General features: G+C 39.6%; 1 protein-coding gene across 1 annotated transcript in view; it reads right to left on the bottom strand.

Moving 5' to 3' along the window:
- Positions 1 to 21,232, bottom strand: part of ITGA8 (integrin subunit alpha 8) — a 189,090-nt gene that overhangs the window by 8,021 nt on the left and 159,837 nt on the right. Inside the window, exons 27-28 of the mRNA XM_086334201.1 lie at positions 16,160 to 16,273; positions 6,968 to 7,069 (exon numbers count right to left, since the gene is read on the bottom strand). Of these exons, the coding sequence (XP_086190327.1) occupies positions 6,968 to 7,069; positions 16,160 to 16,273 (216 nt within the window). The remainder of the gene's footprint in view (positions 1 to 6,967; positions 7,070 to 16,159; positions 16,274 to 21,232) is intronic.

The following is a 21,232-nucleotide window of genomic DNA, read 5'->3' as shown; positions in this document are numbered from 1 at the left end:
GGTAATTTAGGAAGACAGACAATACTTTTCCATGTTCCTTCTTCTGGCTGACCTAATTAATATCTGAAGTTACCTCCCTATGTTTTATTATAACATAGGAAACAGTTCTAGTTTTGTAAGTTAAAAAAAAGCTAAACTAAAGGAGTTGAAATAAGGGCCATAGGCCATAGACTGTTCAAATTGTTGGTTTAATAAAAAGAAATAGAAGAACAGCTACTGAGTTTTTCCTGGGTTTCTTTGCCACTTGGATATTACAGGTTTGTTTGTTTGTTTGTTTTTTCCAAACAGGGACAGTTATATCTTCATTTCCAATTTGTGTGCCTTTTAAATCTTTTAAAAAAATGCCCACTTCTTAATAAATGGATTGTAGGGGACAACTGATTTTTGGATATAGGAAGTGGGTGGAGAGTGGTACTGCAGGTTTTGATGTATCACCTATGAAACCGGTCCATCTGCAAAAACAAGCAGTGGAAGTCACTCACAAAGATCTAATAATGATATCTGAAGGATTTTTCACAGCAGCAATGGAAAAGTACCAATAAAACATGAAACTGGACAGGATATGCTTATTAGGGTCTCTAGAAGCAGAAAACAGCTTTATAAGGTATAATTACAAAACCTACTGGCTTTTTGTCTGCATTCACTTCCAAATATTCTGACAAAAGTCTTTAAACAGTCTCAGAGATGATAACTGCTATTCTTATCCATTCCAAAATCTGAAATTCTCATCACCGAAACTGTTGTCAGTTTGCTCCTGGCAACATTATTTTTATTTGAAAAATGCCATTTCTCATCCTTTCTGTGAGCACTTTCAATGGAAGGATTAAGCATGTCATATACATTCACCATCTGTAACTAAGAGGAAGGGACTTCTGTTTTAGAGGAAGACAAGCTCAGTGACTTTGCTCCCTCACCTGCATTCCGCTCTCCTAACCTGCTGCCTTTAAGGCATCTACATGGCACGGAGGCTGCCCAATCTTCTTGATTTCAACCGGGGCTCCTCTGTCCATGGACTTCTCCAGGCAAGAATACTGGAGTGGGTTGCCATTCCCTTCTCCAGGGGAATCTTCCCCACCAAGGGATCGAACCCGGGTCTCCTGCACTGCAGGCAGATTCTTTACCATGTGAACCACCAGAAGCCCCTAAACCAGGGCAGCTTCAGAGAACTTGTGTTGCCCCTGGTGGTTTCCAGGTTTTTCACTGCATAGTTGAGAAGCTGCTAGACAGTAAAAATACAAACAACAATGGTGCCCTGAAGCATTTCTTCAGATTTCCAAGCCTAAGGAGCTAGATGGTTGTTGCTAGAAAAGGGTGGATGTATCACATCATTGGAAGAGTCATCCGGGTCTTGAAAAGAGAGGTCTTTCTGAGAACACATTGGTTAGGGAGTCAGGACACATGTTCAGGTCTGTAAATAGAAATGAAGCGTTTCCTCTGCAAGTGGAAACAGATAAAGCCAAGCTTTTCCTAAAACTCAGTACTCTGTATAGACCAGAAACTTGAACCCTACAGGCAAGCTTAAGAGAAAAGACTTAATTGATCACTTTTATAGGACCAATGTTTATTTAAATTTGTTTTAGTCCTGTAGAAACCCTAGGATGGTTTAGGGGAAGCTTGGCCAAGAGATAACATCTTGAAAAATACCCAAACTTTGTTATTTCTAATGTTTATATTTGTCTGGCAGCTCATTTTGACAAGCCCACAAGAAGCTTATCTATTGAATAATAAAGATGAGAAAAACAGGTCTTAATTTATATAGTTTCTAATGACTAAACATTGATTTATAGTAAGAAATTTTCATTCATTTCAAATAAGATTTATTAAACACCCATATTCTCTGAAGTTCTATAGGTATTACCAACAGCTCCAAAAGGGAACCTTCTATGACTCTGCTGTAGATCAGTGTTGTCCAACAGAAATATAAGGCAAGTGATGCACGTCATTTAAAGTTTTGTCATAGTCAAGTTAAAAAGAGTAAAAAGAAACATGGGGCATAAATTTTAACAATGTATTTTATTTAACACTAAACACCAAAATTATTATTCAAAGTATAACTGATATAAAAATATTATTCCTCTTTTCTTTTTACTAAGTCTCCAAAGTCCAGTGTTTATTTAACACTTGCAGCAAGTGACAACCACGAGATTTTCATTGATTCAAGTAAAATGTTGTCTTACCCAAAAAATAAAACTGCATTAAAGAAAAAAAAATACCTTATACTGCTATAGTTTTAAGTTTACATTTACGTAAGTTAAAATGAAGTAAAACGACTTCAGTTCTTCAGCCACTCCACCCACATCTCAGGTCCTCACCATCCATGGCAATGTGGCGAGTGGGTACCATATTGAACCGCACAGCTTGACAACTTTTGTATAATTTCATACAGTAGTGTGAGAAGCCAAATTACCCAAGACCCTCTTTACTAAATTCATTCATCAAGAAGGTGGTCCCAAGGCCAATGATGGGGTGTATTTAGGACTAAAGCTTTACTTTAAGAACTTGGGTTTTGACTACATACTTTAACTGCTTTAAGAAAGGTTCATGTTGAACAACTTAAGTACTTAAAACGTATGGAGAAAAATTCAGTTACATGCAAACTAATCAACAAACTGTTTTTCATTTTTTAATGTACCAAGAACCTGTAGCTATTTTTAAAAATAGTATAAAATTTTAACACTCCACTTATATAACTATCTGTAATTTTAAGAAGTAGGGTCCATAGGGTCCATGAATCGTAAGCAGTTCAGATGTTCTTAAAGTGATGCTAAGTAGAGAACATTTAATCTTACCTTCATCATGTCGTAAATCTTGTTGTTCTTTATTATGGTGGAAAGACCATAAATAAATCTTTAATATGCCTACATTTTATCACTGACATTTATGATATGTTTTTGTATATTTTGACAAAATACCAAGGTAGAAGAAAAAAATCCCTCGGATTTGCAATGGTAATTAATGTTGACATCTGTATTTATGCATCTCAAAATCTTGTGTAAACATACTTCAGTGGGGTCACGAGAATGTTTTATATAAATGTACCAAGACACTCCACCGACAGTGCCATTTAGAACAAAATAATAACATGAAGTGGACCAGCTGAACACACATTTTAACAAAATTCAAACAGCCCTTATGAGATAAGAAGTTCCTGTGATAGGTCTGAACTCCAGATAATTGCTTAATATCACAGTTCCATTTTAAGATCCTGAAGTTTTGCTAACAATTCAAAAAAGTCAAACGGACTCCCAATTTGCATGTGAGTTCTTAATTAAGGATTTCACTGAAATACTTTATAATAACTGTCTTTGTTGAACTGTGGTGTTGGAGAAGACTCTTGAGAGTACCTTGGACTGGAAAGAGATCAAATTGGTTAATCTTAAAGGAAATCAGTCCTGAATATTCATTGGAAGGACTGATGCTGAAACTCCAATACTTCGGCCACCTGATGTGAAGAACTGACTCATTGGAAAAGACCCTGATGCTGGGAAAGATTGAAGGCAGGAGGAGAAGGGGACAATAGAGGATGAGATGGTTGGATGGCATCACTAACTCGATGGATATGAGTTTGGGCAAGCTCCGGGAGTTGGTGATGGACAGGGAAGCCTGGTGTGCTGCAGTCCATGGGGTCACAAAGAGTCAGACACGACTGAGTGACTGAACTGAACTGAACTTCGAGTTACACGAGACAATCATAAGCTCTTCTAGATGTAAATTATGGAATTTGGCTTTAGTCACACAATACAAACACCAAAGTTTATGAATAGGCAAAAAAAGTGTTCCAATAACTGAATATTTTTTTCTGCTGTAATGATACAGCATTTAGGCATAGACCCTCTCATCATGCAACCTTTCCTTTGCTTCTGAACATGACAAGTGTCACGTGGCGCGGAGAGTTCATTTGTTACAAACCCAGACACTATTCAAGTAGCAGCTGGGGATTACTATTTTTTTCAATATGGAAAACTTTTCTAGGGTTCAAGAAATGGCTGTGTTATGACCACACTGAAAAGAAGCACAAGCAGAGTCCTCATCACCTACAAGGAACTAGGAAAACAAGCAAATATTCTTGTCATTTACCAAGGAAGGAAACGAGAGACCCTTTCCCCAATGGCAGACTGTGGACTGGAGCTCTGAAGATCCTCCAACCACCTCGTCCAGCTGATTCTGCTATCTGGAAGTACTTCTCTCCTCCTGGGTCCTTTTCAAGACAAGGATGAGAACTCACTCTAAAACACTCACTCTAAAACATCTGCCAGTTCCAAGCACAGTTCTCTCAAACCAAGCCTGTAGGGCACAGCTGCCTTCCTACTGGCTACGTCTCCTTGAGGCAGTCAGAGACTGGGAGACCTAAAAGGTTTTCCCATAACCTCTCCATAAATGATGCAGTAAATCATCTACATCAGATAACAAGACTTTTTCAAAGATGCAGGAACAAGGGTGGTGGGGAGGAGGGAAGCCTGTATCTCATCATCCGGTGAATCTTTTGAGATGAGTTGAGAACAGCAGGCTGGCACCTGTGGCCAGGACAGAAAGACGCGATCCTGTGGATGCAACCAACTGTCACACATGTTTCTGTTATGGAGCATGTGCTCAGAGAAAACAAAGGACTCACATTTATCTCCCTTGGAGTTACAAGCCTTTGAACCTCCTTGGGTGAATATTCTATATTAAAAACCCAAAGCTTCTGTCTCCTAGGTTGAACATAAATTCAAACTCTGGCAGACATCTCGTGAGAGAGACAGAGGCGTGCTAAGTGGAGAAATACGTGCAGTGCTGGCTTTAAACACCACCAAAGTCTACTGAGATATTTTGAATCTATGGATGCTTCTAATTGGGCTTATTGAACTTTGCCGGAAAAGGTAGGACATTTTGGGAAGGTTACTATTATCAACACCTGAGACTTATCTCATTTTAGGTAAAATGCTGAAGCTTTTTGTATATAATGTAAATACTCTTCTTTACAATGCTTTCAGGTAAATGTGGTTAAGGGCATCAACAAGGTACACAGAGTGATCTCCTGAAGGTTTCCACTTAGAGCCGAGTGGAGCCAGGGTGATGCCCGCAATGAACCTGTTCTGGAATCTGCAGATTTTCTTTACACTGCCTGCCTGTGTCAGAGGTGCCCAATGCCAGTTTCACTGCAGAAGCATCACTTGTAGAGCCTCTAAAGCACAGTGCCAGGGGCCCATGCCAGACTCACTCAATCCTGATACTTTGGATAGGGTCCTAACATGTATGGGACTTCTTAGGTGGCTCATTTGTACAGAACACACTTGTCAATGCAGGAGATGCAGGAGACTCGGGTTCCATCCCTGGGATGGGAAGATCCTCTGGAGGAGGAAATGGCAATCCACCTCCATATTCTTGCCTGGGAAATCCCATGGACAGAGGAACCTGGCGGGCTAGTGTCCATGGGGTTGCAAAGAGTTGGATACAATTTAGCAACTGAGCACATAGCATGTATAAGCCTTTAAAGTCATGTGAATGGTGATTCTTTGCATGCTCAGGGTTGGAAATCACCAATCAATGGATGGATTTCAATTACTACAAGTAGATTAGGCTGGAAAGAGTAATAGCTCCATTTTAAGACCTAGGCTGATGAGAAATTATGAGAGTGGTGACCTCTACACCATCCAAAGCAACCCTCCTTAAAGATGACAGTGTACCTGCTGCCCTGATGATTCTGACTCGGCAGGTCTGAGGTGAGGTCTGTTTCTGAATTTTGAACAATTTCTTAGGTGTTACTGATGCTGCTGGTCAGCAAAAACATATTTTGAGTAACAAGGACCTGGGAACCAGAATCCATGTCGAGGTTGTAAATAACTATGAAGTGACCAAGAGATGAAGGTTGAAATCTCAGTATTTGAATCCTGACCCAGAGTTCTGGCTGTGGTCATATTCACTGTAAAGGCAGCATTTTGATGATGGGGCCTGTTCATCCCCTGTTACTCACCCTCCTGTCTGCTCTGCACGGCCTTGCCAGGTTGCTGAGGATGCCAGCAGTTGTGCTGTGACAGATATCTGGGTATCAGTAATGTTCCTTAGTGACTCAGTGGTACCGAATCTGCCTGCCAATGCAGGAGACATGGGTTTGATCCCTGGGTTTGGAAGATCTCCTGGAGAAGGAAATGGCAACCACTCCAGTATTCTTATCTAGGAAATCCCATGGATAGAGGAGCCTGGCAGGCTACGGTCCATGGGGTCTCAAGAGTCCGACACGACCTAGTGATTGATTTAATGTTTAATAGCTTCAATTCAGATGATGCTCCTAGTGTACTTTTCCTCCAGGTAATACTGGTCTTTGCTTCTGTGGGTATGGGTGTGTGTGCACATGTGTTAGTCGCTCAGTCATGTCCAACTTTTGTGACCCCATGGACTGTGGCCTGTCAGGCTGTTCTGTCCCCATGGATTTTTCCAGGCAAGAACACTGGAACAGATAGCCATTCCCTCTTTCAGGGGATCTTCCCAACCCAGGGAATGAACCCAGGTCTCCCGCATTGTAGGTAAATTCCTTACAGTCTGAGCCACCAGGGAAGCCTGGTCTTTGCTTAGAAAGGAAAAATGACTGTCCATACAGCTGGTCTGTGGTCTTCTCCCTAAGGAAGACAGTCTTCCCTTCTCACCTCACTCACCAGGCTGTCTTTAAAATTAACAATAAGTATGATTCCATTATGATCATAATTAGTATCTGAACTTCTTTCAAACAAAAGAGCCTAATTAAAAAATGGTTTTCGTCCTGCCCTGTGATTTTTTTTTAGTGGGGTGGAATAGAAATTTACATTGAAGGTTTAAAAATCTGATCGAATGACACTGAAGAATTTCCAGACTGAAATAAGAAAACAGTAATCTTAAGAGGGAAACTTCTCAAGTCAATGTAATAGGCACTTAAACCTAACACAAGCAAAACAAGGTTTTAAAAAATAATTTACGTGAAATTATTTGTACCTATATATTTTAAGATACTTACTGCTATGTTGCCTTCTGGGAGTTTTGCTGGCTGATCTTTATAAGGCATCTTCTTAACTTCAAAGGACACCAGGGATGCAAGAGAATAGGGATCATTTTTCCTCTGAAATTAAAAATATTTATTTAAAATATATTCCATGTAAAACTTTAAAGTTATATTGGCAGTCATCCAGTTGTTTTCAATGTTTTCCATTTCCAAAGAAATATTCCCTCCTTCTTTCTTCCTTTTCTCTCTTTTTTACTTTTTTTTTTTGCTATCCATCTATCCATTCATGATCCATTCGCTTATTCATCCATCCATCCATCTGTTCATCATCCATTCATCTTTCATCCGTCCATCCAGTTATCTATCCATTATCCACTATGTATCCGTCATTCATTCAACCATCCATAAATCATCCATCCATCCATCATCATCCATCTATCATCCATCATCCATTCATCCATCACCCATCCATTATCTGTCTAGACATCCATCCAACCATCCATCCGATCATTCATCTTCTTACTTCTAAAGATAATCTATCTTATTACCAAAAGACTTGGCACAATAAGGTTAAAATAAAAACAGAAAATCAGACATCCTTAAAGGAGTAAGCACAAGTGCTCTTACTGAAGAACATAGTGGGGAGACATCGTGAGTACAAATTCTTGTTGTCTGATGGAACGAAATATTTTAGGAGAGAGACTGCTGCTAAGTTACAAAGAAATTAGTCATATTTCCTTTTATAGACAACAAAGGTCCATCAAGTCAAAGCTATGGTTTTTCCAGTAGTCATGTATGGATGAGAGAGTTGGACTATAAAGAAAGCTGAGCGCTGAAGAACTGATGCTTGTGAACTGTGGTGCTGGAGAAGACTCTTAAGAGTCCCTTGGACTGCAAGGAGATCCAACCAGTCCATCCTAAAGGAAATCAGTCCTGAATATTCATTGGAAGGACTGATGCTGAAATTCTAATACTTTGACCACCTGATGTGAAGAACTGACTCATTGGAAAAGACCCTGATGCTGGGAAAGATAGAAGGCAGGAGGAGAACGGGATGACAGAGGTTGAGATGGTTGGATGGCACTACTGACTCAATAGACATGAGTTTGAGTAAACTCTGGGAGTTGGTAATGGACAGGGAGGCCTGGGGTGCTGCAGTCCATGGGGTCGCAAAGAGTCAGATATGACTGAGCTGCTGAACTTAACTGAAGGTCAAAGGAGAGTATGTAAGAGTAAATCAAGGAAAACCACTCTGAGAACTTAAGCTTCTGTGATTTTCCTCCATTTAGCTTGAGACAGTGATGCGATCTAACCAGTGGTGGGATGTAGCCAGCTCACAGTGGCTCTTGTAAATACAACACTAAAATCTGAAGACCTTTGAGTACCCATTGTTAAACAGAACCATTATTAAAACAAATTATATATACATGTAAACTTAAGCAAATTGTATTTCTAAAAAGATAATAAACACTCAAACCTCAGTTCTGAGTAATAATTTTATTGCATTTTATGCTCTTGATGGTCTTCCCAGATGGTGCTAGTGCAGGAGACATAAGAGACGCAGGTTCAATCCCTGAGCCAGGAAGATCCCCTGGAAAAGGCCATGGCAACCCAGTCCAATATTCTTGCCTGGAGAATCCCATGGCAGAGGAACCTGGAGGACTACAGTCCATGGGGTTGCACAGAGTCGGACACCACTGAACAACTTGGCACCCATGCACACACATGCTCTTGATATTATTTAGCTCTACTGCATCTGTAGGGAAAACACTCTAGGATGCTGTGCTGCTCTGCATCTCTGGCCACCTCCGTACTCTGTGACATCATGTTGCAGCTTGAAGTTGACCATAATGGGGATACTTACATCACATGAATCAGCACGTGCTACATATCAAAGTTTTACTAACATTTTCACCATCTAGAATCCAATGTTGGGTTTCTTGAGGCCAATTTGGCAGGTTGTATTGTAATAATTTACATATTTTTACAAGGTATTTTTGCCCCTGTGGTTGAATTTTTCCTCCCTTCAACAAACCCCATTTCTTCTATGTGATAAGAACAAGTTAGAGTATGCAAAACTTTTATATATACTTAAAGTCATTACATCTTTGGCATTTTTGTTTTATTTTCCTATCCTGAAATTTGAGGGTAAGGAACTTTGTTCATTTGGAAAAATTCTTTTTTGGCTGTTATTTTTTCTATGTTCTCTTGTCTCCTGGCATTTCCATTTTAATTGAAAGCTGGATTTTTGTTTGTGTGAGAAGGATTTTTGTTTTTTAAAATTTAAAAATTCTTGCTCATAAAATCTTGTGTATACTTGGTGTTTCAAATCTACTTTTGTTACTACCCTGGCTGATAGACACAGAAGAAACATGACAAACGCCAGTAGTGAGATTCTGTGCCTAAGAGTTATAATCACATACTCCAGTGTGAATCCAGGCTCCCAAATCTTCAAAGAGTAAATTTTCTTTTGTCTCCAAATTCAATATTAAAAAACACTGACAGAAAATAATTCCCTTGCTCTTGAAGTAATATCTTTGGGAAACAAATCATGGGAGAACTTATCTCTGAATCAACTCTAGATGGAAAGTTTTTCTCCAACGTGATTCTGCATTTATGAACATGGAAATTTCTTAATGAATAACAAATGTACTTATTAACAAAACAGAAATAGAGTCACACATGTAGAAAACATAGTTGTCAGGAAGTAAATGGGTGTTTTTGCCGTTGCTGTTTAGTTGCTAAGTTTTAACAACAAATGCAAAGGGGTGGGCAAGGGATAAATTGGAAGATTGGGACCGACATACACACATTACTATATACATAGATAACTAATAAGGACAAGGAAAGCTACTCAATACTCTGTAATGACTGATATTGGAAGAGAATCTGAAAAAGAGTGAATACATGTATTTGTATAACGGATTCACTTTGCTGTGCAGTAGAAACTAGCACGTCATTACACATTGGCTACCCTCCAATAGAAATTTTAAAAGAGAGGTGGGATTTGAAGTCTAGAATGTGGGGAAACATGTTTCTCTTGGCGGTCTTCTCTCCTCCCTTTACCCTCTTTGCTCTTGACCAGCCTGACTCCTCCTCACATTTCCACTCATCACCACCATTTCTGATGGCTCACAAGCCACTTTTCTTTGTGCTTTGCTGAACATCAGAAACATCTGGGATCGGGCCTAGAGATTGTGATTCAGTATGTCTGGAATGAGACTATAGATGCCCTATATTGTTTGGAATTTCCACACTGTTGTTTAACTTTTTATCTTTCTTAATTACTTTCTCCCCACCAAGATTATAGAAAACTAGAAGGCATAGAGCATGGAATATTAAGCTTATACTTTCCATAGCACCTAGAACAGCATGCCCAGGAGGGTTTCATCAATCCTCCTTGACTGACAGTGTGAACAGATGGTGAACGAACCCATCCAATAGTTGGGTTATTCAATGGTTATCCCATATCCACCCATTTGATTATTGCTGTTGCTGTTCAGTCAGTAAGTCATGTCTGACTCTTTGCAATCTATGGACTGCAGCGCACCAAGCTTCCCTGGCCTTCACTATCTCTTAGAGTTTGCTCAAACTTATGTCCTTTGAGTTGATGATGCTATTGAACTATCTCATCCTCTGTTGCCAGATTCTCCTCTTGCCTTCAATCTTTCCCAGCATCAGGGTCTTTTCCAATGAGTCAGCTCTTCACATCTGTGGCCAAAGTATTGCAGCATCAGCATCAGTCCTTCCAATGAATATTCAGGGTGAATTTCCTTTAAGAATGATTGGTTTGATCTCCTTGCTGTCCAAGGGACTCTTGAGATCTTCTCCAGCATTACAATTCGAAAGCGTTATTTCTTTAGCACTCAGCCTTTTTTATGGCCCAACTTCCACATCCATACACGATTACTGGAAAAACTATAGCTTTGACTGTAAGGACTTTTGTCAGCAAAGTGATGTCTCTGCTTATAATATGCTGTCTAGGTTTGTCACAACTTTTCTTTCAAGGAGCAAGCATCTTTTAATTTCCTGGCTGCAGTCACCATCCACAGTGATTCTGAAGCCCAAGAAAATAAAATCTGTCACCCATTTGATAGCACCTTATAAAAAGTTTAATTCTTTCAATTATTGAATTGGACCTCCGCTCCTATCGATGAGATTAGGAAGTTCAGGAAGTTGTAAGAGAAGGCTGTAACATAAGATGAAGGCTGTTGTTCATGACAAGGGGCTGTGGACATGCTTTCATCTCTGCTACCTAATTCACTGATGCGAAAGGGCACCATCTGGGACCTGAACAGACTTAGTGGTAGGCAACAGCCGGTAAACAAGGCAATTCTTTGTTCTTTATTTTAAATATTCTCCAAATGCAGCATTTCTTCCAGTTTCAGTAGAAAAAATTTTTTCTCATTTTTCCAAGATGCTCTGGAGCCCTTGGGAAATGTGAAACATGAGTTGTTATGCTGTGATTGGTGGGATTGGCACCGAAGGTACAGGAGTCCTCTGTCTGCAAGTCAAAAACCTGGCACAGGTAAGTATTTAATTTATGAAAAACAATCATGAGCAGAGTCCTTTTATTGATTTCATGTTCAACGTTGAATGCTTTCAGCCATGTTCTTTACATAACAATGATGTTATTCTTACATTAAAAACTTGTCTCTTCTTTTTTTGTGGCAATCTACTCCTGTAAGAGCCATCATTGCCATATTGTAGTCAAGTTAGGATTGAAAAAGCAGCTGGTTAATATCCACTGATGATATGTTGAACTTTTAACCTGCCCCAGGTAGCTACTAAACCTTAGAGAATGCCCTATCCTTCTGTCATTGCCATGTCATTAATTTTTTATATTTATTTTTATCTATATATTTACTTGGCTGCACTGGGTCTTAGTTGTGGCATGTGGGATCTTTTTTGTTTCTTTTTTTTTTTTTTTGCTTAGGCATGAGAACTCTTAGCTGCATCGTGTGTGACCTAATTCCTCGACCAGGGATCGAATCCAGGCCTCCTGCGTTAGGAGTGAGGAGTCTTAGCCACTGGGCCATCAGGGAATTCCCTGCCACAGCATTTAAACTGTGGTTTGCAGCCCACCAGTGCCTCAATTATGTACTACTGCACAATGATTGGCTTATGGCCATGGTACTAATAAAAAGAACAGAGTTGGGAACAAAGAGAATGGGGAATGAGGCTTTTGAGTTGAGTTGAATGGAGAGTGAGGGTGGCCAGGACCATCAAGAATTTCCCCGACTCCCACCTTCCCTGCTGCTTAATTCCTTCTCAAGAATTATTTTTAACTGCACATTCATTTTATAAAGCCTTTGTTTAAATACTCAACATCTCCCAGAAACAAAGCCGTGTGAGACAACAAAACCTAAACAATTATTGGTCAAACTTAAGTTTTTAAAGAGGTCGCTCTTTCAAGTAACAATCACAGCACAGGGCACCATTTAGAATTGAAGAAAATATTTTTCTGACCAGTATGCATGTTTATTCTTGGGCTTCCCTGGTGGCTCAGTCAGTAAATCTGTCTGTAATGCGGAAGACCTGGGTTCAATCCCTGGGTTGGGAAGATCACCTGAAGAAGGGAATGGCAACCCACTCCAGTATCTGAAGGATCCCCATGGACAGAGGAGCCTGGTGGTCTACAGCCCGTGGGGTCACAAAGAGTTGGACATGACTGAGTGACTAAGCACGTGCATGTTTACCAGTGGGCAAAACGAAAAATAATGCAGCAAATCGTATCAGCTGAGAACTGTCAACTTTCTCCCCTGGGTTAGGAGGGCAGAAAATGTTTGCCTCCTTCTGGGTGGTGGGATAAACTGTTAGACTTCCAGGATCTAGTATGTTCTTTGACCAGCAAGTGAGGGGCAGTTTGCAGTAATGCTCTCCTCTCTGGCCATCAGCCTCTGAGACTGGAACAAGCAGAAACTGTGGAAGTACAGAAGTCTGGGCTCCAGCTGTGAGTAGACATGAAGCGACTTGTGTCAGGCTCTCCAGGATCTTTGGAAGTGTTAACTTTGATCTGGCAAAACCTCAGAATGTCCCTGAAGGTTGTTCTGGTCTGACTCTACTTGTGCTAAATAGTTATTGTTTAGAAAATCCCTCAGTTGGTATTGATTTCTTCCACATCCACTGGGTCTTCAACAGGTAGATAAAGATGTAATTTTCCTTTCTTTTTTAACTTCTATATATTGTGGAAGTACTTTGTATACATCTTTTTTATTATTTATTTTTGGCTGCGCTGGTTCTTCTTTGCTGTATGTGGGCTTTCTCCAGTTGTGGTGAGCAAGGGCTCCTCTTTACTTATAGGCTTCTCAGTGCAGTGGCTTCAGTGGCTCCCCTTGTTGTATAGCACAGACTCCAGGGCATTCGGGCTTCAGTAGTTGTGGTGCATAGGCTTAGTGGCCCTACAGCATGTGGGATCTTCCTGGACCAGGGATCAAACCCATGTCCACTGTATGGGCAGGTGCATTCATAACCACGGAACCATCAGGGAAGTCCTAAATCTTTTTCAAAGATTTATTTTATTGAAGTATAGTTGACTTACAATTTTGTGTTAATTTCTGCTGTACAGCAAAGTGATTCAGATATATATATATATATATATATATATATATTCTTTTTTCATACTTTTATTATGGTTTATCACAGGATATTGAATATAGTTCCCTGTGCTACATGGTAGGGTCTTGATGTTTATCCATCCTATATATACTAGTTTGCATCTGCTAACCCCAAACTCCCAGTCTATCCCTCCCCCACCTCCTCCTCCCCACTGGCAACCACAGGTCTGTTTTCTCTGTCTGGGAGTCTGTTTCTGTTTCGTAGATAAGTTCACTTGTGTCATATTTTAGATCCCACATGTAAGGGACATATGGTATTTGTCTTCCTTAGAGAGGCAAATTTCACTCCATAGGTCTTCTACTGGAATAGCATGCCATGCCCAGAACTGATGGATGTCATCTAGGATAGTCATTCTCCCTTGGCCATAGGGTCATAGTGATTTTAGTCCTGCTTTATTAAAGAGTTATACTTCTTCATTGCAGTAGGATGTGATGCCCAAAGTAATCCTAGGGATAGATGGTTATCATTCAAATTGTGTGGGCTTGGGAATTCAGTAACACCCATGTTTCCCAACCCTTAGATAAAAAGTCATGGCCAAAAAAGCAGAATGGCAATGAGCAAATTGTTCACATCCAAGTGGTACCTGAAGCAGTGCTTGGCACATAGCTGGCAGTCAGCACTTCATAAATATTTGTTGAGTAAATGAATAAATAATGGTTTAACAACAACAGCAGAAAGACACTGTGCACTGGTCTTTTCTTTAGGTCACTTGTTCAAAGCTGGAGATGATTTTGCCCCCAGGGGACATTGGCAATGTCTGGAGTCATTTTTTGTTGTCACAACTGGGCTGAAGGCTTTTACTGGCATGTAGAACCCAGGGACGGGGAAGCCTGGTGCGCTGCCATCTATGGGGTCGCACAGAGTCGGACATGACTGAAGTGACTTAGCAACAGAGGGCAGGGGCCTGGGATGCTGATAAACATCCTGCATTGCCCAGGACCACTCCTCACAACAAAGAATTATCTGAATCAGAATATTAACAGGGCTGAGTTTGAGTTTGAATAATCCTGCCTTAGGTCTTTTTTTTTTTAAAAAAAGGTTTCATAAAAACATTTTTAAAAATACCTTTAATTTTCCTCCTGTTTATTATAGAAACAAAATTATATAAGATTTGTAAGACTATAGAAACATTTTGAATCATAGAAAACATAAAAATCTGGAGCTACAATATTCTGCATTTTTAACTAGATTCAAAAGGATTTACCATTGGATTTTTCTATGGCACAATGAGCCAAATAAATTTTTGAGTAGTTAAAATAGGGGCAAGATTGCATAGATTTGGTAGGGTTTTTAATTTAGCTCCTCCCCCTGCCCCAGATCCTCCCCAAACAACAAGGTCACAACACAGTATCATTTAAATAAATAGCTCCTTCCACATGGAAAAAATTAATCTGCTTAGTATAAAAGAGATTTTAAACCTTTAAAATGTATATAATCAATTAGTCATCTCTAGAAGTGTGGGATGCTATAGTCCAGACAAGCTAAAGCAGTGAGGAGTCTACAAATCAATGTACCTGACACTTTACTGAGAAGCTCGTCTAGCTGAGCCCAGGATGTGGTATCACCAGACAAGGAAGACTTAGGACAGTATCTCTTTCCCCTTCTAAGCTGACTATATTTTAATTTTTCTGGGCATATGGCTTGAATTATGTAACTGTACTCGCCATCATTTCATTAACTACTATCTACCAGGGAACTACTAGACAAGGGTGAGTTAAATAGATCTGTTTAAATCTAAGTCACTGTCTGAAGGACTCAGGGACTCAGGATATGTAAACTATCTTCACCCAAAATACCACGCACGCACACACACACAATGGAGTATCCTTTAGTCACAAAAAAGAAAGAAATCTTGCCTTTTGCAACACCAAGGATGGACCCTGAGAACATTATGCTAAGTGAGATAAGTCAGACAAAAAAAAAATAGGGTATGATCCCACTTAACGCGGGAATCTTTAAAAAAAAGCCAAACGTATAGAAGTAGAGAACAATGGTTATCAGGATCTGTGAGTCAGGGAAATGGAGAGACGATGTTTAAGGTACAAACTTGCAATTAATGCATGGATTAGTCCTGGAGATCTAATGTGCAACAGAAATTCTAGTCAACAACACTGTAGTATAGACCAAAGCTGTTGAGAGATTAGATCATAAAAGTTCTCAACATACATACACACAAGGTCATTATGGGAGGGGACAGAGGTATCAGCTAACCTTACTGTGATAAACATTTCACAGTATACAGGATCCAATCATCATGTTGTACACCTTAAGTTTATATAGTTCACATGCCAATAAGATCTCAATAAATCTGGAAAAATATCAACTTCATGTAGTGGGAAAGATGACCAGCTGTCCTTGGCTCAATTCCTCCACAGAAATTTCTTTAAAAATTTTAAACATTAAAGAAGTAAATTTTTAAAAAAAATTTTTAATTAATCTAAAAAATAAAAAATCTAATGGAAAAAATTTGAAAATTAAAACATTTTAAAAGTTAAAACATTTAAAAATCCTTTTAAAAAACGCTTCCCTCTGAGCTTTTGAGAAGAGGTTTCCTGTGAGTGGCACGTCAGTGCTCCAGGGTCTTCTTACCTGGAGAAATGTCTTGGCCCATAGCCGTGACCTGACTTTCAGGACGGCGCTTTCTCCTCCTCCTAGTCGTCCCACCACACAGGAGATTTGTAAGCACTCAATGTTTGTGCAATTCTGCAAAAAACAGCAGCAGCAGTGGTGAATTGGTATCTTTAAATCTCGGTAGAGAATCAACACTAGAGTCTGTCTATTTACATTCTGTTTCCTCAGAAGTCGTTGCTTACTCCATAAACTTTAAATAAAGAACAAATGCACTGAAACGATCAAGAAAAAACACGGTTTGGTAGGAAAGACGCATCCACATTGGTGGTACTATAGAGCTAAAACGGATCATAAAATACGATGTGAAATTTAAGCTCCGTTCTAAAGACTTCAAAACAATCTTTCCACAACAGCAATTGAACTGCTCCATTTCATTTTCTCAGAACTCAGGAAGATATTACTCAAAGACAGTCACAGCACCAGACCCTGAACTAAGCAAATCCTGAAACAGCTTCAGAGGAAGGCCCATGAGTCTGTATTATCTCAGAGACCCAGTGATATTAACCCATAGACAAGTATTTGTTCCATAACATTCTTCTGGCTAAATTACTTTCTAGTTATAAAGCAGAATCTTCTGTAAGTTCCAGCCATTAAGCTGGTATTTATTTTTAATAATTTTTATTGGAGTATAGTTGACTTACAATGTTGTGTTAGTTTCTGCTGTACATTAAAGTGAATGGGGAATTGGTTCTTCTGTATAAGTTGTGTGCATGTTCAGAACAGTGGAGAGAAGGGTGTTTGGGAGTGGGGTGGGCAGATGGCAAGGAGGTAAAGAATGGTGGTAAAGAATAGTCCTATTTGTGCTAAGAAGTTTCCATTTGATTCAGAAGGTCCTGAGGAAGCCTGTGAAGCATTTTATTTTATTTTTTTTAATTTTATTTTTAAACTTTACATAATTGTATTAGTTTTGCCAAATATCAAAATGAATCCACCACAGGTATACATGTGTTCCCCATCCTGAACCCTCCTCCCTCCTCCCTCCCCATACCCTCCCTCTGGGTCGTCCCAGTGCACTAGCCCCAAGCATCCAGTATCGTGCATCGAACCTGGACTGGCAACTCGTTTCTTATATGATATTTTACATGTTTCAATGTCATTCTCCCAAATCTTCCCACCCTCTCCCTCTCCCACAGAGTCCATAAGACTGTTCTATACATCAGTGTCTCTTTTGCTGTCTCGTGCACCGGGTTATTGTTACCATCTTTCTAAATTCCATATATATGCGTTAGTATACTGTATTGGTGTTTTTCCTTCTGGCTTACTTCACTCTGTATAATAGGCTCCAGTTTCATCCACCTCATTAGAACTGATTCAAATGCATTCTTTTTAATGGCTGAGTAATACTCCATTGTGTATACGTACCACAGCTTTCTTATCCATTCATCTGCTGATGGACATCTAGGTTGCTTCCATGTCCTGGCTATTATAAACAGTGCTGCGATGAACATTGGGGTACACGTGTCTCTTTTCCTTCTGGTTTCCTCAGTGTGTATGCCCAGCAGTGGGATTGCTGGATCATAAGGCAGTTCTATTTCCAGTTTTTTAAGGAATCTCCACACTGTTCTCCATAGTGGCTGTACTAGTTTGCATTCCCACCAACAGTGTAAGAGGGTTCCCTTTTCTCCACACCCTCTCCAGCATTTATTATTTGTAGACTTTTGGATCGCAGCCATTCTGACTGGTGTGAAATGGTACCTCATAGTGGTTTTGATTTGCATTTCTCTGATAATGAGTGATGTTGAGCATCTTTTCATGTGTTTGTTAGCCATCTGTATCTGTGAAGCATTTTAAACAAGGGGTCTGATCATGTGTGTATTTCAGGAGAGAGGTGGTAGGTGAGAAAGAATAGAAAGAGGAGGGTGGGATGCAGGGAGGTTGATAAAGGCCAAATAAGAGATGATGGGACCCTGATACAATGGGAATGGAGAGAAGATGAATTTTAGGGAAGTTTAGGAGGTAGAATAGATCCATGGTAGCCAACTTAAGACTGGGACAAGGGAGAGAGAGAAATGGGAGAGCTCTTTGGGCTTGGTGATAGAGTGGATAGGTACTGGCTTTATTGAGATTGGGAATTCTAATGGTGGAGGGTGGGGGGTGGTTCATGGAGACAGAGAGTTGTGCACATATTGGGTCTGGTGTGTTGATCAGACATCAAGAAAGATGACACAATTTAGAGCAGCAGTCCCCAACCTTTTTGGCATCTGGGACCGGTTTCATGGAAGACAACTTTTCCATGGATGAAGGGTGTGTGTGTGTGTGTGTGTGTGTGTGTGTGTGGAGTGACAGTTTCTGGATGATTCAAGCACATTACATTTATTGTGCACTTTATTTCTATTATTATTACATCAGCTCCACCTCAGATCACCAGGCATTAGATCCTGGAGTTGGGGACCCCTGGTCTAGAGTATAGGCAGCCTGGGGGCTGAGATGGCAGGAGGCACTTAGGCATGAGTGGAGTTAGGGTCAGGCAAGAATTTCTCTGAAAGAGAAGACTCAATGGGAGAGAAGAGGAGGGGCTGAGGATGGAATCCTGAGGTAAAGGAACATTTGGGGATGGGAAGAAAAGTCTGTGCAAAAGGCTAAGAAGGGGTAGTCCAAAAAGTAGGAAGAGGACCAGGAGAGAATGTTTTGGGGATGGCAAGGGATGTGATGATTTCAAGAAGTGATCAAGAGTATCACACACCGAGTAGGGTTAGAAAGATAAGGTTTCTGTAAGCTGAGTAACAAAAGAGAGAAGAGAGCTTAGGGAGATGGGATGATAACTATTACACAAACCCAGCGGGGGCCAAGATGAGAAAGGCTAGGATGTTCTCAGGCAGAGGAGAAATTATACCTCCGTGTTAACAGATACAAAATTTTTCCTATGCAAATTGGAAATTATGATCCCAACACAGGATGCTGGCATTCTGCACTTTCAAATTCCTAATCAGAAATGGGATTCAGTAAGTTGTTTTTAACTAAACAAAAACTGTAGGAGGTCTTATTTAGCTTTTGATTTCAGAATAAACTTCGCATAATCACTCCCTATCCAGAACTGCTTTGACTCGAGGACATGGGGAGGTGGATGATTTGCAATTGTTGCACCAATAAGAGAGAAAGGGAATAAAACATGAGTTTCAGATAAGGAAATCAAAGATCACCTTGCTCTCATCTGTAAGTAATAATTTTCTATGATGTTCAGACATTAAAAATCGTCTTGAAATAAAAATCTTTAATGAGAAAAAATAGGAGGGAAAAATCTGACCCTACAGATTTTGATTTTACTGAGACTGGGTAAAGTCTTTTTACTGAGATTGGTCAAAATCTGACCCAACAGAAATGCATATAATTTTTAAAAGAATTTTAGTTTTTGATCTCTGTTGCCTTGGTGTACTCATGAGAAATATGCTAAAGTGGAAAATGTAAAATATATTCAAATTTCAATTTTCTAAATTGCTGATCCTCATAGTTTAGGACATTGCTTTGCCAGAGGGCTTTCTTATTGCTACTGAATATGAGAATTCTATAGCTGTCAATCCTTGTTTTCTTTCTTTAAAGATGAATTATTTATTAAATTTTAAATTGAGTTATAATTAGTATATATAATTGGGCTTCCCTGGTGGCTCAGAGAGTAAAGAATCTGCCTGCAATGCAGAAGACCTGGGCTTGATCCCTGGGTCAGGAAGATACCTTGGAGAAAGGAATGGCTACCCACTCTAGTATTCTTGCCTGGAGAATTCCATGGACAGAGGAACCTGGTGGGCTACAGTCCATGGGGTCACAAAGAATGGGACATGACTGAGCAACTAACACAATTGATATATACCATTATTACTTTCAGGGATACAATGTATTGATTTGATATTTGTATATATCGTGAAATGAGCACCACAGCCAGTCTAGTTAACATCCACCACCATGCATAGTCACACAGTTTTTTTTTCTTGTGATGAGAGCTTGTAAGAGCTACACTCTTAGCAACTTTCAAATATGCAGTGTGGTATTGTTAATTGTAGTCACCATGCTTACGTTACACCCTCATAACTTAAATCACTGTTTTCTGTTCTTTCATTCTTCCTGGAAGCTTTTTGAAAATAATCATACCATATTAATTCCATTACTTTATCCTACACTGAATAGCATATAGATTCCCTACTCTTATATTTTGAAAAACATTACAGTGACATAAAAATTTACAGAAAGTTGAGTCGTATCTGCCAACTGCTATAGTTTTTTGCCATGTAATTGCAGGTGCTTCTTTTATAATAAAGGTTCCTCTCTTTATTTAACTGATTACATCAGACTCACTCCTTGCACTTTTGTGTCAATGGACATGAAACAAAAAGGTTTCATGTTTGAAACCTTTTATGTGGTTGGGATAAAAAAAAAGAATATCAGAGTATGTCCAAGACATACATTTTAACTAATTAAATGTTTATTGTCATTTCAGTGGGATCTGGGGGAGAAAATTAGGCAAATACAAGTGTTCAGACTGTTACCCTGACTTGAAAAATTCTGTTTTATACTGCTCTTTTTCTATATATTTGGTTACTTTCTGCCCTACCCATCCATATGTGTCTCAACTTCTGAAGTGTTAGATTATGTAGTTTTATCATCATTTGTCGCAGTGATCAAAGATTCTTGGGGCAGCGCCCTCATTATCTGTCAGGCCTGGCATATATTTTTAAAAAGCACATACATTTAGATCCCTGGTGGTCCAGTGGTTAAGATTCTACTTCTACTGCAGGGGGCATGGGTTCAATCTCTCATTTGTGAACTAAGATCCCACATGCTGTATGGCATAGCCAAAAAATGTTTAAAAATTAAAAATAAAAATTTTAAAACACATGTATCAAACAAAACAAAACAATATTTTAACCCTTTTAAAGCATACAGCTGGGCTTCCCAGGTGGCAGTAGTCGTAAAGAACTCGCCTGCCAATGCAGGAGACATTAGAAACACGGGTTCAGTCCCTGCGTTGGGAAGATCCCCTGGAGGAGGGCACAGCAATCCATTTCAGCATTCTTGCCTGGAGAAGCCCATAGACAGAGC

Source organism: Bos grunniens, chromosome 13 (genome assembly GCF_055505025.1).
Source record: "Bos grunniens cultivar Pamir isolate PY7600 chromosome 13, Bosgru_T2T1.0, whole genome shotgun sequence".
NCBI lineage: Eukaryota > Metazoa > Chordata > Mammalia > Artiodactyla > Bovidae > Bos > Bos grunniens.
The sequence above is the reverse complement of the archived record's forward strand: the minus strand, read 5'-3'. Positions and strand labels throughout refer to the sequence as shown.